This window comes from Cryptotermes secundus, unplaced genomic scaffold (assembly GCF_002891405.2).
Source record: "Cryptotermes secundus unplaced genomic scaffold, Csec_1.0 scaffold549, whole genome shotgun sequence".
Taxonomy (NCBI): domain Eukaryota; kingdom Metazoa; phylum Arthropoda; class Insecta; order Blattodea; family Kalotermitidae; genus Cryptotermes; species Cryptotermes secundus.
In genome coordinates, this window is record NW_019738965.1 from 47,938 (window position 1) to 65,250 (window position 17,313).

Sequence of the window (17,313 nt, forward strand, 5' to 3'; positions counted from 1 at the left end):
TTCTTCCAGGACAGTCACGTCAACAAGTAGAGAAAGTGAGGGTGGGCAGACACATCGAACTTTCCCACGATATCAGAGAAATTCAGGAATGAAAATGACGTTACATACGAGGTTGATGCATTTGTGCATGTCGTACTAAGCAAGGTATAAAAACAGTTGCTTTATGAGGAATTAGTTCGTACCATTGAATATTTGACGCAATAGACAAGGTGTCGCAGAAACCGATGTTGCTATAACCAAGTTTTACTGTAATTGAAATGATGTGACATCATGCTAAGTAGTTATGTAGGTGAGCAATCTTGACACCCTAGTACTGTTGTATCAAGTTTACAAACCTCCTTTCTTGCTGTTCAGTTCATGAAAAGTCAGACTTGAATATGTTGTTGTGATGACCTCCTCTGCAGAGTTGTTACCACTGGGAGAGGAAACCAGTGAATGTATTTTTTTTTTTTTTAAGTTTCTGGGGGTGGGCTAAGACTGTGTTGACTTGGTACATCACCCGCTATTTGGCCTATTGTACCATCTCCGGATGATAGGTGATGATTAAAGTGGAATGAGAATTGGCAGGGGAAACCGAGGTACTCAGAGAAAACCTGCCCCACTGTGACTTTGTCCACCACAAATCCCACATGACCTAACCCAGGCTCAAACTTCAGCCACCAAGGTGGGAAGCCTGAGCTATGGCACGACCTCCATGTATGTTTTACTGCAAGTTTTCCCACTGGTCTCCAAAATAAGTTTCAGTCTGTGTTTCAAAGGTTGAGAGTAATGTTATTGTTGCACCCTTCAGTTATGGGAGTAGAACTTGCCCACCTGTGATTTAAAGATATTTTAAGTTGTCACTGCATTTTCCTTATTTTCACCACTCAGCGTCCTGATCAAGATACCTCAGAGCCCAAGGTATTTGAAAACTGTCACAGTGTTAAATGAGCTAGAGATTTATGCCCCTTCTTCACCCTTTTGAGGATGGCTCCTTGGACAGATGTACAACTTGTTCAACTAGGAACGCGTCACAGAGGTCCTAAGGCCACCAATTGCTCCACAATCACCTTCGTCTATCATCTGGAGCTGGTACAATAGGCCAGAAGTGGCCGCAGTAAAAGGGACTTAGTCCCACCCCTCTAGCAATAAAAAAAAAAGACTACCATTATTACTCAGATTATCCTGGACTCAAACCCAAGTCTGACTGGTTACAATATGCATATACCCTTTCATTGACCTAAATATCAGTATTATCTTTCGTCACAGCTTTCACATTTCCACTTACGTTGCTAACATGGCCGCGCCATAGCTCAAGTGGGATTTCTGGTAAACAAATTGGTGCTGGGGTGGGTTTTCTCCAAGTACTTCAGTTTCCAGTGCCAATCTTCATTCCATCAAATTCTCCATCATCATAATCACCTGGGGCATGCTACAATAGGCCAATCAGTGGCTGCCATGCCGAGTGAACCCAGTTGGACTCCACCCCCCACTAAGCAAATTACATTGCTAATATCATGTAGCTTTCGTTACAGTTAGGTGCAGACGCAGGCAGACTGTGCCGTCCATGGCTGTGGGTCAGATGCTGAGATGCTTGTGAAGTTATATCACAGGAAAATATATAGAGAAATTTCATTATGATTTATTTCTGGGAGCTCAATTTTACTTAAGGGAGATGAATGTCATATTCACAAATACAGCAGGATGATCATTAGGATGATTATAATTATTTATTTGTCCAGATGTACAATTTCCTTTTATTGATAATCATCTTTTATCACAAAAAACTACATTTTTTATATTTGTGTTGCCATTTGTGTATATCATCTTATTTTTAAACAGACATTGTGTCAGAGAAATTACATATTTTTCTAAAATATGATAGGGTGATATTATCCATAACCTTGCAAAGAATGTCGTTAGTGTACCGAGACATCAGAAGTGTCCTGAGTCTTAGGAGTGTAGCAAAATGTTGTACTTTGTGATGGAGGGTAAAATATTGTAGTGAATTATGATTTATTTCCTTTCCCAAACTTCCATTGGCCAAGCTAGTGTACCTGCAATCTTGAATGTTTTTTTTGTGAGGGGGGGAGGGGTTGGTTGATAGTAATGTTTGAGTTTTGTTTCACAAAAATCAGAAGATATTAATAGTAGTGGATTGATCTTTACAGTTGAGTTTTATGGATATCATTAAATTACTTTGAAAATCCTGTAACTTCACTTCAAACTTTCCAACTACTACACAGATTTTTACTTGACTGTATGCTTGATTGCATAAAATACATAGTTCCTTACTGAAACAACATCACACAATAACATGAATAAGATAGTACTTCCACCAGTACTGATTGATTTTAGGAAATTGTTGAAGTTTTGGCATTTTTTCTCATTTCTTAATGTGAAGTACAGTAAAACTTGGTTATAGCAACATCGGTTTCTGCGACACCTTGTCTGTTGCGTCAAGTATTCAATGGTACGAACTAATTCCTCATAAAGCAACTGTTTTTATACCTTGCTTAGTACGACATGCACAAATGCATCAACCTCGTATGTAACGTCATTTTCATTCCTGAATTTCTCTGATATCGTGGGAAAGTTCGATGTGTCTGCCCACCCTCACTTTCTCTACTTGCTGACGTGACTGTCCTGGAAGAATACGACCGCGGGCTGCAAGAAGAGCGTGGGTTTTATGCGAAAACAAGGGTGTGGGGTGGGACTGTGTGAATAGTGCAAGAGGACGCGGCAGGTTGTTAACTGCATTCCTTTCCTAGAATCTCGTCTAACAGGGCCTCACATTGTCTACTTACCCTATAGTGTTCCTGCCTAAACCCAGAGAAGTGCAGTGGCGAAAATATGGCAATGAAAAGGAAAGTTTTAAGCATTGAAGAGAAAGTTAAAGTGATTCGTGAAATAGAAAATTGAAGGAAAAAAGCTGATTTATGCCGCAAATTTGGTTTGGGGAATTCTACAGTACAAACGATATGGAGAATCCATATTAATTCCACGTTAATGTTACGTTAGTCTGTACTTAACTACGTTTTTCACTAAAAAATGCAATATTTTAACTCGGTTTTTGGTAGATTTTTACATGACTAACATAAGGCTACTGTGGAAGTGCCCATTTCGGTTACGACGGCGTTCGTTTATAACGACACTATTTTTAGGTCCCTTTGATGACGTTATAACCAAGTTCTACTGTATTTATTTAGTCCATTCCTGTACCCCATACTTTCCCCATAATTGCACAGTTGGAATTCAGTTTCCTTAGGGCAGTATTTCTCAGCTGGTGGGTTGCATTCCATTGGTAGGCCTAAACAGTTGGGTGGGAGAGACATGATATCTGGAAGATGAGAATTTTCACTAATATTAATATAGCAGTAAAAGCTACATATTTGGGAAAAATACACTTGTTGACAAAAGAAAACTGTTTTGCTATGTGGGACTAGTTTTTCTTTGGGGGGGGGGGTACAAAATGACCAATGAGATGCATGAAGGAAATGTTAGGAATTGCTGGAATAGGATATACTAATAATATAATAGTGGTATGGTTACAGTGCTGAAGCGTACTACACTGAAGGCAGAGTCTGGTCCTCAACAGTGAGTTCTGAATATCATCACAGTGTTGAGTGGCCTTTAAAATGTAATGTTTGTGCGGAAGGATTCCCTGACAAGGCTCTCTTTGTCACACATCAGCGTGTACATTCTGTCAAGAAGCCATTCAAATGTAAGATTTGTGGGACAGGATTTTCGAGGAATGGATATCTTGTTGCACATCTACACACACACTTTGATAAAAAACGACACAACTGTGACATTTCTGTGAAACCATTTTCCAGACATTGTGATGAACATCAGAGAATGTGCAGTGATGACAGGCACTTCACTTGTGAGATTTGTGGGAAAGGATTCTCTTTGAGAGGAAACCTTTTCAAACATCGTCGTATACATACTGGTGAGAAACCTTTCAGGTGTAATATTTGTGGTAAAAATTTCTCTTTGAATGGCAATCTGTCTAGACACCAACGCACACACACTGGTGAGAAATCTTACAAATGTGAAATTTGTGGGAAAGGGTTCTCTGTTAGAGGACACCTTATTTCACATCAGCGTACTCACACAGGAGAGAAGCCTTTTAGGTGTGACGTCTGTGGGAAGGGTTTCTCAGAGAATGGAAGTCTAGTGAAACACAAGCGCACTCACACAGGTGAGAAACCGTTTAAGTGTGAAGTTTGTGGGAGAAGTTTCTCAGTCAGTGGACATCTTGTTTCACATCAACGTGCACACACTGGGGAAAAGCCATTTAGGTGTAATATTTGTAAGAAGGGTTTTTCAGTGCATGGAAACCTCATCATACATAGACGCATCCATACTGGAGAAACACCATTCATATGTGCCAATTGTGGTAGAGGATTTTCATCAAGAGGAAATCTCGTCACACATCTACACACACACAGTGGTGAAAAGCGTTTTGAGTGTGAAATTTGTAGGGAAAAATTTTCAGTAAGGAAGCAGCTAGTTGCTCACAATTGCTGTCATGTTTGAGATAATCCGTTAACATCTGAATTTAGAACTTCTGTTATGTGGGATTTGGTAACAGAGTCCCTTAAGTGAACCTGTACAACAGTAGAAGTGGTTATCTCCATTTATATTCAGCTCAGGAAAGTATAAAAGTGTTGCAAGTGATTACTTATTGCAGCTTAATGATGTGTTTCTTGAAGTTCATATTTCACTAGCAGCATAAACACCACATTTTGTATGATGTTTCATTTTTTACAGTTGAAGTATGAATCCTGTTGTAATTATATATGGTGAGATGCTTCTAGTTGTAATCTGTTGCACAGAAGAATGCTTCATCCAAGTTTTCATCTTTTAAAATATCTGAATTTTCTCTATGCTGCTAGGAAATCCATGATTAAATCAATATTCTGGGGTCCCAGGAGGAAAGGTCAGTATTCTGGGATGTCATAGTATCAGTCACTCTAAGCAAAAAAGTGTATATGTGCTAGTCCAATTCCGAATGGTTTCCGAGATAGAGCTGTACAGTAGTTTGGATTTGGTGCCCAGTACTGTCCTTCCCTCCTGCTGTACTGCACCACTGTCTGAAGCTTGTGAATTGGTGTTCAGCGTTAGTTGGCCGTTGTGACTCTTGATAGTGACATTGTAGGAGTGTTGTGAAAAGTGCTGTACATCTTCACAAATGCCAAATAAGTTCATATGCTATATGTTTATGGCTTCTGCGATGGAAGTGCCACTGCTGTTGTTGAAGAATACCATCGACAGTTTCCTGTGTGTAGAATTCCAGATCATAGAGTGTTTTCCAAGGTCTTCAATACATTCTGTGAACGTTGTATGCTTCCCAGTGCTCATGTTTCATCTGAATGAGTATGTGAAAAAGTGGAGCAACAGGAAAACATTCTTGAAAAGGTACAGCGTAGTCCTACCACTAGCATGCAAAGACTTTCTTCATGTTTTACTGTTTCACAAACATATGTATGGCAAACATTGCATGATGACGGCTTTTACTTATTTCGGCCAAAGAGTGTGCAAAACTTACACTCAGGGAACGTTGGCAGTTGTCTAGAATTTTGTCATTGGTTACATACTAAACACAAATTACTTCCATTAGTATTATTCACTGACAAAGCTACCTGTAACGGAATCAACAACACATAATTTACATTGGTGGTCTCACAACAGTCCACATGATATGTGGAAACAAACTTTCAACATCATTTCTCTATCACTGTGTGATGTGGTGTAATTAATGCCATGTTGATTGACCCCGTTATTTTAGATGAACATATGACAGGACATAATTACCTAGACTTTCTGCAGAATGGGTTGCCAGAACAACTAGAGCAGGTATGTCCAATGCATCGATCGCGGGACGATTTTAGGTCGATCTCATAGGCATATAAGGAAATTATACGTTAAAAGCATGTAAATTAACTTGTAATATAATATGATTATATTCAAATTTTGAAGGGAAAATATATGTTAAAGTAGTCTGTACTTTCAGTGAATGTTGCTTTTACAACAAACATCATGTGTCGTGAAGAAAGCAGTCTTCTGGGATTTGGCGCCGTGTATATGTGGTGTTAACCGACGTTTCGGAGGAACGTATCGCCCCCATCTTCAGGGTTGAAGAAAAAGTATAGGTAAATCTGCAAGCGACNAGGTATTTTGATAGGAGGGGGTGGCAGTTTTGACACTAAAAAGTTGATCTCAACCTGTTTGAAGTTGGACATGCCTGAACTAGAGGATGTTCCTTTGGTTACATGGATTGCTGTGTACTTTCAGCATGACAGAGCCCCTTCTTATCATAACTGACATACGATGCAATGTCTCAATGACACTTTACCTAATTGGTGGACCGGTCATGGCAGTACCATTAATTGGTCACCAAGATCTCTAGACCTAACCTTGTTAGGTTTTTGTTTATGGTGTTGGATGAAGAGTAAAGTGTACATTAGAAAGTGGATGCACAAGACAGACTGCTTGATGACGATGGATGTTATCACCTGCATAAAGGAACGTCAAGATAAACTCAGATGAGCCACACACCATATCTTTACATGAGTTGCAAAGTGCATTTATATTGATGGTTGAATGTTTTAAAATATGACTGTACTGGCTTTGTTACTTGAACAGTAAATACAAGTATTAGAAACAGTATGTAATATTTCTTTCTTATGAACAATTTTGGAACTGTACAGTGAAATACAGCCCTGTCTGACCTACATCAGCATTCCAAACATGCTTGTTTGTAGGAAAAGTTAACATGCCAAGTTTATAAGTGCAGAAGGCATAAAAACTGGATGAGAATGTGGGAAACTGTGCTGGAGGTGAAAGCATAAGCTGAAGGTGTTGATCCATTGGGCTTAATTCCTTGTCTTTAGTGTAGGTCATAATGAATATGTACATATATTTCACAATAGCATCTTTCAGTTTTAGTGTATCTCATTCTTAATGTTTAGACAGATATGCCTTGTGTTCTGGGCATTTGTATTGTGTTGGTTTGTTCTGTTTGTATGGTGAGAATGTATCAGATCCAGAATATGGAGCACCTAAATTGTTAATCCTATTCATCACAAGAAAAGAAAGGACTAAATATCATTGTGGTCTATGAGCAGCAGTGGGGCAAAGTATTACCATATCCCAAAAGTGAGTTTTGCAAAGGTTTCATTTTGAGAAACTATCTAAATCTGCCAGATATGTAACCAGAGGTCCTCAAGTGGTGACGATTTTCAGGAAGACCACCAGATACTCTTAGAGACTGGCAGTGTAAGTTCACAGAATGTATGAGATAGTAAGAGTTCATAATTACATTACCTGCTCTGACAAATCTTGTTTCAAAAATAGCTTGTTAATATGTATTACTGTTTTTGTTACATGTATTGAGTATTCTTGAAAATTTAGCAAACTCATTTAATGGTATATTTGAAGTCACATAGAAGTTAAGATATTTTTGCTCACCAGTTGTTAGTAGTGATTATGCTCTGAGATCTAGTGCATATTGCTTGTAACGTGTAATACCCGTTAAATTACAGCTTGTGATTTAACAGTTCTAACTAATTACAAGTTAATATGCATAGCTGATCTATAGAGACAAAATAAATACATAAAGTGTTTTCAGACATCATGTAGAAGTTTCAGATATGCTACAAGAATGTTACAACCGGAATAAGTCCAGCATTCAAAAGGAGAATATTTAGGGAAATGTAGGAAATTTAATAGTCACTCCTATTAATTATATTCTACTGGACTGAAATCGTTCAGAGAGATCAGTATTTCGGAAAATTGCATTTATGAACATTTGATATGCCCAAATATATTTGAGTATTGCAGACTGCATAGGTGTGATGCGAGAATACTATATGCAGGTTGCTCTGAATTGAGAAAATACGAAAATATTCATATTTCCTATCCATATTGGGGTGTTGTAGTTCCTAACATGAACACGCTTTGGATGTGGTATCAGACGTGTTTGTTTGGTAATTTATATTGATTATATTAATACTAAGAACGATAGAACCTTATATGTCAAGTGGTTTTTCCACTTTTCGCCCCCCCCCCCGGAATCAGCACTAATAATGTGCCCCACGCCATAGAGCTGTAACAGGATAGAGAACGAACAACCAAACGAAAAAAGAAATCATCGGCCGTAGAAATTATTGACTAACTCAGTGTGTGATATTCCGTTCTTTCACCGTCTCAAAGACTGTATATCCAAACAATCTCAGTATTTAAGATTTGAGGCTTTCACGGCGCTGACTATGAAGAAAGCAGTCTTCTGGGATTTGGCACAGTCTGATTTTACCGGTTCTCACGGTCTCTTCGCTTGCAGATTTCTTATATTTTTTCTTCTACCCTGAAGATGGAGGCGATACGTTCCTCCGAAACGTCGGTTAACACCACATATACTCGGTGCCAAATCCCAGAAGACTGCTTTCTTCAATCTCAGTATTCTCAACGTGCAAATTCGATTTTTCTCATAGAAAATATGGAATAGACAACCCTTTCTAGCCAACAAAAAATAAGGCTGACCGCCTGAGAAAATTTTAGGGCATTTATTTGCCGCGAGAGCTTTGAATCTTACGTATTTTTTATATATGCACTTTTCAGAAAACGTATTTACATAGTATTAGGGTTACATGCTTATCCTCGTTCTCTTCTGTATCATAACTTAAAGCGGAAATTAAACATGGCCAAGTTTCCTCACATTCCGTGCCTTCCGTGCCGATTAACACGAGTTCCGTTGTACCCACTACTACTATTGGCAGCTCTGCTGCGTCTTTGTAGTCGTTGTTCCTCTTGGCGCCTGAGTGAAGCCGGGAAGTCTGTTTTGTTGTGTTGTCTCTGGTTGGAGTTCTTTTTATCAGTTTATCGAAGAAGAGTTTAGGCTTTCGTTCATTTGTGGTCCAGAACGTCCAGAAGTATGGAAGGTAAGTTGTAGGGTTGGGGTTTATTAAGTTCTTTTACTAGTATGTGATAACTGGGTTTCACGATTTCAAAAAATAGCTGTGGTTTTGGTTATGGAGCCATGTGGTATGGTGTGCAATGTAGAGGCCCCATTCACCGCCCTAATAACATCAAACTCTAAATTTTTACTTAAGTTGTATTCGTTTGTGTTGTGTGTGAATCGTTTAAAGTATATGGAGTTAAGTGTAAGGGTTCAGAATTTAACCGAGCAGTTACGTTCCACAATTGTATTCGGGAGGTGCGAGGGCTTCCTTAACTGAGGTTCTTGGTGATTTTCCACAATGCCTGCAAGAAAATGTGGTAGTGTCTCAGGCAGCGGGCACTTCCTTGGACATCTATTCTGCATATTTCATCTATCTTACGATGTGATGCTGACAGTGTCATAAAGTAACCGACTAAAAAGTTTATGTAATTTACGTTGTGTTGATTTACCCGGAATTAATATTACGTTGTGGTTGCATTTTATGCGAATTTGGAAGAGTGAGTTAAAAAAAATTAGTAAAGTCTCTATGAGCAAAGTCATCACCCTTAATTTACAATTGTACCTATGAGGAAGCATGCTTTGAATTATGTTAGGTCTTCAGGAACATATCCCTAGAATAAAATGAGACTATAACCAGTGTATTCGTGTTATTTGCTACATAATTCCACATTTATTTTTTGCTTGTTACTGAGAAATGCTGCCAGTTCTTGATAAGAGTTCTGTTATATTTGGTAAGGAGGTAATCAATGTTGGCGCACATTTCTGAGACTTTTCTTCCTATGCTTCAGACCAGTGGCTCTAAAACTCCCACTCCACAGACTATTTTCTCCTGCAGAACGTATCTCTTATGCTATTATAATAATATATCCTGACACCTGTAAAATGAGCAGTATGGTTGTAGTTCATACATTAGAAGCTCAAAATCTTTTATTCTGTGTATGATGTAGTATTGTGTACCCTGATTTCAGTTACTTATGGCTCCTGAGTAGGATGGGCCAGTACACATTTTTTACAGCTTTCCTCTTGAACATTCATGATGGACCTGCTATGGTGGAACCTGAATGGTTTCTGTACACAATTGCCTGACGTACGGGCAGCAACACAGCCCCATGACCCAGGCCTGTTATGTGCTCATTATGGTTTCAAGATGTTTATTGATCTATATACAGTCAGTTGTATTGAGTTCACTAAAAGAGAATTAATGCTCTTGCTTACGATTTTACCATTTTACAATCTCGTGTAGGTCTGATTTAGAATTAATTATGCATCGGATTACGTATAAAACAAGAACCACTTTGAAAGCTATGCAGTTGCATATAGTGACTGATGCTGATGTAGCTGTGCACAAAGCAGCAGCTGACTGCAAGCATCGCTTGTTGCCTGTGATTACTGTGTTCCTAGAAGTGGCTGCATATAGTGAAGTCACAGAGTTAATTCTAACATCTTATGCTAGGGCTCCATGAGCGTAAGTTGCAAACCAGAAATTTTGCTGTAGTTGCTTGCTTTATCATTAACATAATTTATTTTACAGTTGAAATAAATAATCGGATGACCCTCTGGATCCTGGCGAGAGCAAAGACACCAGCAATATTAGACTGGATAGGTTGTTACTCAGAAATTGAAGGCTCCAAGTTTGTAGGTTGGCAAATCTTGCCTTCTAACTTAAAGTGTGGAATCCATGGTGTCCTATAAAATATCTTTTTTGGATCTGGACCAGTGGCATTCATCCCATTAAACTAGCATTTTGCATTATCTTGAATGATCGTGGTGGATAAAGGAATGATATGTTGGTACTATAGTTCCATCTATTCAGCCAGCATCCTTTCCAGTTCTTCATATTCAGCAGCCCACTTCGTCTGGTCTTTGTAACTGTCATGCACATTGCACTTATGCTTTTCCTCAGTTTTAACAGCTTGCTTCCTAATGGTTCTCAAGATCAATTCAGGAATTCCTGTGGCATTGGCTATGTTGGCTGTATGTTGTATACTCTGTCTCCCAGGCGTGTTATGGGTTCTGCAGTCACCATGGCTGAGCGCTGGTTGGAGCTGAGCCAAAGACACGAATATGTGAAGTGTGAAAGCTCCAGAAAAGTAGCATAACTTGTTTATTACAAAAGATCGAATACAGATTGGACAACCCTTGATTTACGCTATAATCAGTGTGTAAGCTGGGACAGCATTGACTTTCACTCTCAGAGTAATGTTCCATCTGTGACAGACTGTAGGGTACTCAAGATAGAAAGTTTCAGAGTGGCCAGCGCAGGTATATATGTTGAACTACGGTACACCTGACCTTCTCAAAGTTTCCATAGCGTTTTCCAAATTTTGCTGAATATTTCCACACAAGTCTTGTAGTCTTCCACTGATGTTTTGGAATGTGCTAACCTCTTCATTGTTCACCCTACAGGGTGACAGGCATCTTCCAGCACCAGTATGGCTCCACATCAGTGACATAAATGGGGGTGATCTGAGTGTTCTTGAGGATGGGGTGACTGCAGCATGCCTAGATAAAAGCTTTGCTACAATTTAAATTACTTTAACCTTACAGCAGGATGCAAACCATATTAGGTCAAACTGTTGGGGCATACAGTGAGGACCAGTGGGAAGCCTTAGGGTCACTGCTAGTCTTTTTCTTTTTATTGCTAGTGGGGTGGGACTAAGTCCCTTGTACTGCGGCCACTTCTGGCATATTGTACCAGCCCCGGATGACAGGTGAGGGTGATTGTGGAGCAATTGGTGGAATGAAGATTGGCAGGGGAAACCGAAGTACTCGGAGAAAACCTGCCCCAGCGCCACTTTGTCCACCACAAATCCCACTTGACAAGGCCCAGGATCCAACCCGGGCCGCCGTGGGGGTGGGGAAGCCAGCGACTAGCCGCTTGAGCTATGGCGCGGCCCCACTGCTAGTCTTACAGGAAATATAAATTCTCTCTGCATGATGACTCTGGGTTATGTACTTGTGGGGAGTGCAGCTACTGGACTTATGTCACTTTGCACCATAATAATTCCTTTGTTCATAAGTGTGAAGCTGGAGAACATGTGAGCACGTATTGTCTGGTGTCTGAAGGGTCATGGTCTGGTCACATTTCCATAGGTTTGATTTTTAGGTGTGGTATTTGTGATAACTTCAGGGAATGTGATGACACTTTTGTGTTATTGGGTAATTTCATTCTGTGCATGTTGAAAGTATTAGCTCTACTTGAAGTTTATGTACCTTTTATAATATGCTTAACTCCATTTCCTGATCAGTTCAGTTCTTGACATAGTGCAGAACCCTTCTCTCAGAGATTCACCTGTCCCTACTTACTAATCCAGGCCAAAGAAGAGTGTGGGGGTATTTCACGCAATAACTGCCTGCAACTGTAGAGCAACTTTGCACGGTTGGGTGCACTTGTGTCAACACAGATTGCAGAGCTCATCTGTCGTCCGCATCACTTTATTGCAGTTTTACTTCATGCATCATGGCTCCAGTTTGAAATAGAATACCCATTATAGCATTGCATAATGTGAGATCGTGGCTAATGAAGGATACCTGTACTCAGAAAGATGGGACTTATGCTGTGGTCAGTTAAGCCAAGCCTCAAGTTCTCATTGGATAGGAGGCAGCGTGAGGTGTGGAACCAATGTGACTGGTGACAAAGAGAAAGATCTCACTTCTGGCCATCAGGCTCCTCATTGGCAGTTTTTTTTCCAAGTTCCCATACAGAAAGCATACATTATGTAAAATTTTGACTCAGTTCACTTTTTTATTTCATTGCCTGCATTTTCACTTGTAACCTAGAATGTTTTTTTCTATTGTATGTGTTCTAGGTAGCAAGCTGGAGTCCTGTTTCCTACCATATTGGGAAGCAAATGAGGTCCAATGTAAAGACCAGCTGAATGATCCGAGGAACTGGAACATGGTAATGAGAACATAGTGGCAGTGTCATCACAGTACAGTACTGCTGTTGTGGGAGACAGAGGACAAGGTCCTACTGAAGGTTGTCGTATCTGCTGTAGCCTACAATCTACAAACGTGTTGGTAGTACAACAGCGCAGTTCTGTATCATAGACTAAAAGCAACAAACTGTATTTTTTTGTAGTTTTTGCTGTTATTCCATAATCAGTCTTTACTTGTGCAACCTCAATACCAAATTTCATTAAAATGCATTACGTGGTTTTCAGGATGAAACACTTAATCGCCAGACACGAAATTTCCTTTGTTTTTTCATTTTTGCGCTATGCATAAGGATCGTAGAAGGAGTCAGTAAACCACAGTGCAGTAATTTTGCCTAATTAGTATCGTAGCTCTTTTTTGGGGGGGGGGTGCAGATCTTACAACCCTGTTGGTATTTAGACTATATGCAGCTGAATTATATGGTACTGTATTTGGAATAAAGCATTTGTGGCCTAATCTGAGGTACTGTCCCAGCATTTGTCTGGAAGGGCTGAGGAAAACCACCAGGACAACTGATATCTCAGCTGAGATCCAGACTTAGCGCCTATCAAATATGAGTCTGGAGTGTTACCAGCAAGCCAGCCTGGTTGGTTAAGTGCGATACAAGTCATAGTGATTTATGAATGAGGAAGGAATTTGGTAAATTATTAGCAATAAATTTGGTGTGTGTCCTGTAATTTCAGATCCCATCCCTGAATTCAGTTGCACTTCATGATGTAGTGGACCAGCAACTTGTCAGATTCACAGGGATGATCCAGGACATGCAGAACCCTGAAATGTACCTTGAACAGTATGAGGTGCAGGACAGCATTACCAAGCAGACAACAGTCAAGATGGGCAAATACCGGGATATACCAGCCTGCGGCGTGAGTAACTTGTAACACATGTTTGCTGAGTAGAGGTAGTTCAGTTACTGGCTGCTGAATAGAGAAAGTCAGTGGCATGCATTTGTTGTCCAGTGATTCAGGTGAGCCATCTCTAAGGACAAGCACTGTTAGGTTCCTGACTCTCAGATATGCCTGATGGCAGAAGCAGGTCTGGTGTATTTGGTTTATAAATATGCCAAGATGTTGAATAGTGTTTTAAGGAGTAAAAAATTTATTGTATTACACCTTCTTCAGAAACCTTTATGTTAGATGGATAGTTAATGAAGTCTGAATACATTTGTAATATGTTTTTTTCATTCAAGGTTGTCAGTATTCTTAAAGGGTTTATTTGAAAATTGTGTTTGCTTCTTGGGCTGCAAATTGTAATGTTGAAAGCAGTCTTAGTCTGAACAATACAAATCATGATGTATCCAAAATAATATTGTGGAAATGTTATTCTAAAACTAAATAGGTGTTAAAATGTAGAAAATGAAAAGTATTCCTCCCTTATAGGCCACATTTGGGTCATGCAGTAATGTACCTCGTTGAGGCACTAAGCTACAAGCTGGAAGATTGCAGGTTTGATTCCCAATGAGGTCATTGGATTTTTCAGTGGACCTCATCCTTCCAGCCGCACTATGGCCCAGGGGTCACCTTAGCCTCTAACAGAAATGAGTACGAGGAATCTTTCTGTGGTTAAAGGGCAGCCTCACTGCCATCTGAGCCAGCTGCCTAGAAGAATGTGGGAGCCTTGACATCTCACAATTCTATGGGCTCCCATGGCCTGTTGTAGGGATAGCTTTTTATAGTTTACAGTATTATTATATGTCTCATGCAGAAAATGTGAGTCATTTGGAGATCTTCATAGGGTAGTCATTACATGAGACTTGGGGTACCAAGAAAGATGTAAAAACCAACAGAATGCTTATAATGCAGTGATAGAGTGGGCTTATAGGTGCTTTAGCATTGAGGGCTCTGGATGCCTGTATAACAATCCTCCTAGATGCCCTGCTGTTAAATTCAGTATAAAATTAATTATATGTAGAGCTGTATGAGAAAAACTGAAATATACAGGGTCATCAGAAAGGAATGCTGGGATAATAAAAGCCTGTCATTGAAAAACTGTTAAACATATCAAAATGATTGAAGTTTTAAAATTTGGCAAAAGAACGTAACTTTGGATATACTCAGTTGATGGTGGGTAGCGAGCAAAGTTCAGATGCTTTTGTCAGTTGACTAAAAGATACAACTTGCCTGCAAGGCCCGCTGTTAGACTTCCCAAGCCCCACTAGTTTTACCTTCCAGTGCGAGTCAGTGTCAGGCGAGATGTGGACCATGCAACAGAAGGCTGAATTTGTTTTATGGTATGCAGAATTGAAATCAGTTGTAACGGTGCAACGTAAGTGGCAAAGGTTTCATCCAGGAGAAAAAGCATCAGATGATAAGGCTCTGAATCATTGGTTGAAACAGTTCAAAGAAACAGGAAGTGTTGTGAAACAGAAATCTTCAGGTTGACCAGGAACATTGGAAGAGAATGTGGAGCACATTAGACAGTCCTGTGTAAGAAGCCCTAAAAAGTTGATTGCCTGTTGGAGTTTAGAATTGGGGGATTCCAAAGCCTCCAATGAAAAGTTCCCGAACACCTGGATTGGGATGTGCGCCAATCTTCTGGCATTCCAGAAGCCCAGAGCTTACCCCGATGGATTTTCTTTTTGTGGTGATACATCAAGAACATTGTGTATGGTGAAAAGATTCAGGATCTCCAGCACCTGTGGATAGGATCACAGCTGCCATCGCAGTGGTAACTGCGGATGTGAGTCAGCAGACTTGGCATGAGATCGAATGCCATCTCAGTATCTGCCAAGCAACAAATGGAACAGATATCAAAACATACTAAGGTAAGACAAAAACTTCAGACATTTCTTGGCAATTTAACGCTTGAATCATGATGATATATTTAATAGTTTTTAGTGATAGTTTTTTATAATCCTGGCATTCTTTTTCAATGATCCTGTATAGATGAATCTTTACATTGCATAACAGTTCTGTTTTATATGGAGAATGCATTTTGTGTGAGAACGTCCATGCCCAGTCACTACACAAATGTAGGGATGCCCAGAATTTTGTCTCAAAATCACACAAGAACTAATAAAAATAGAAAATTTGTCAGTGGGTGATGTTTATGGTAAAGCTGGGGTTGGAGTGAGTTCAGTTCGTTATGCTGCAATGTTAACACTTTTCTGCCCTAAGTACTCATAACTCAACTATGACTGTCAGCAGTGGTGCCAGTTGTCTTTTTGTATGCTATTGTATGGCTGCCAGCTTGCAATACAATGTCTGATTACTGAGAATCACTTTGCAGTGTAAGAAATTCAAACTTGATATCATTTTCTGAAGTTGAATCTACCCAAACGAGAGTCCGGAATGTTCATAATCTCTGCAGTATTACTGCTTTCAAGAATACTGGATTGCTTATTGTTTATTGCCTGCAGAAGTAAATTGGTTTGGTCATGGTGTACCCAATTTCAAATGAAATGTGCACCAAGAAAGGTAATGGTACAGATGAGTTGGTACCCTTATGTTACATTTATTGGTTGTAAAGTGGGCTAGCAGCTATATCAGCTAAATCAGCAGTAATGTGAGGCAGGCATGTCAACCTGCCCAATATTAACAGCCAACTGAATTCCATCTCCATGAAAGTATTGTTTGTTGTAGTCATTTTGATATTTTCCCACATCATTTAGAAGACTTGTTCAAATCTGTATACAGTAATATTCATAATTACTGTGACTGTAAAAGACATATTCTTTTTAATGGCGTAGTTAATTTATGTAAAGAATCTGAAAGAAACATGTTTCTTGAAGTTGCCTTGGTGTTACAAGCGAAATTAATCTTCCCAGTAAGATGCTTTATCAGACCCATTGCATTCCAAACTTGGTATTTGCCCATATACTCGTAGTAATTACATGCACACAATATCATCATCAGTAATCTGTCAAGACGACAGGTCAACAGTCTCTTCCAAAACAAGTCCTCCATTTAATGCGATCTAGAGCTTTCTCCTTCAAATGACAGTATCCTCTTCTGTCCCCAAGGTCATCCAGCATCTTCTTACGTCTTCTTGTCACTTCTATCCGCCCCTCTATCTTTCCTTCGATAACTTCTTTTAGAAGGCAGTTTCTGCGTAAAACATGACCAATCCAATTAGCCTTCCGTTTTCTTATTTCGTGTAGGATATTCCTCTGCTCACTGACTCTAATTAACACTTCTTCATTTCTCATATAATCGGTCCAACTGATCTTCTCCATCCTTCTCCAACACCACATTTCGAAACTTTCCAGATGTTTCTGATCTACTGCCCTAAGTGTCCAAGTTTCATTCCCATACAGAGCTAGGCTCCAAATGTAGCATTGCAATAGTTTCTTCCTCAAATTTAAGTACAATTTGCTGGTAAAAAGATTCTTCTTCTTGCTAAATGCAGCTTTTGCCACGGCAATCCTGGATTTAATTTCACTAGTACATCTTCCATCATCTGTTAACAAGCTACCCAAATATTTAAAACATTTC

At 39.5% G+C, this 17,313-nt stretch overlaps 1 protein-coding gene across 7 annotated transcripts in view; it reads left to right on the plus strand.

Annotated features, from left to right (window-relative positions):
* LOC111871485 (mini-chromosome maintenance complex-binding protein) overlaps positions 1–17,313 on the plus strand; it is a 44,657-nt gene that overhangs the window by 9,443 nt on the left and 17,901 nt on the right. For 4 of the 7 annotated variants that reach the window (XM_033754278.1, XM_023864641.2, XM_023864640.2 and 1 more), the window contains exons 5-6: positions 12,754–12,845; positions 13,564–13,746. In XM_033754278.1, coding sequence (XP_033610169.1) covers positions 12,843–12,845; positions 13,564–13,746 — 186 coding nt within the window. In that variant the 5' untranslated portion in view covers positions 12,754–12,842. Of the gene's footprint in view, positions 1–8,752; positions 8,925–12,753; positions 12,924–13,563; positions 13,747–17,313 lie in introns of those variants that run through there. The other 3 variants (XM_033754280.1, XM_023864639.2, XM_033754279.1) reach the window with 3 other exon arrangements.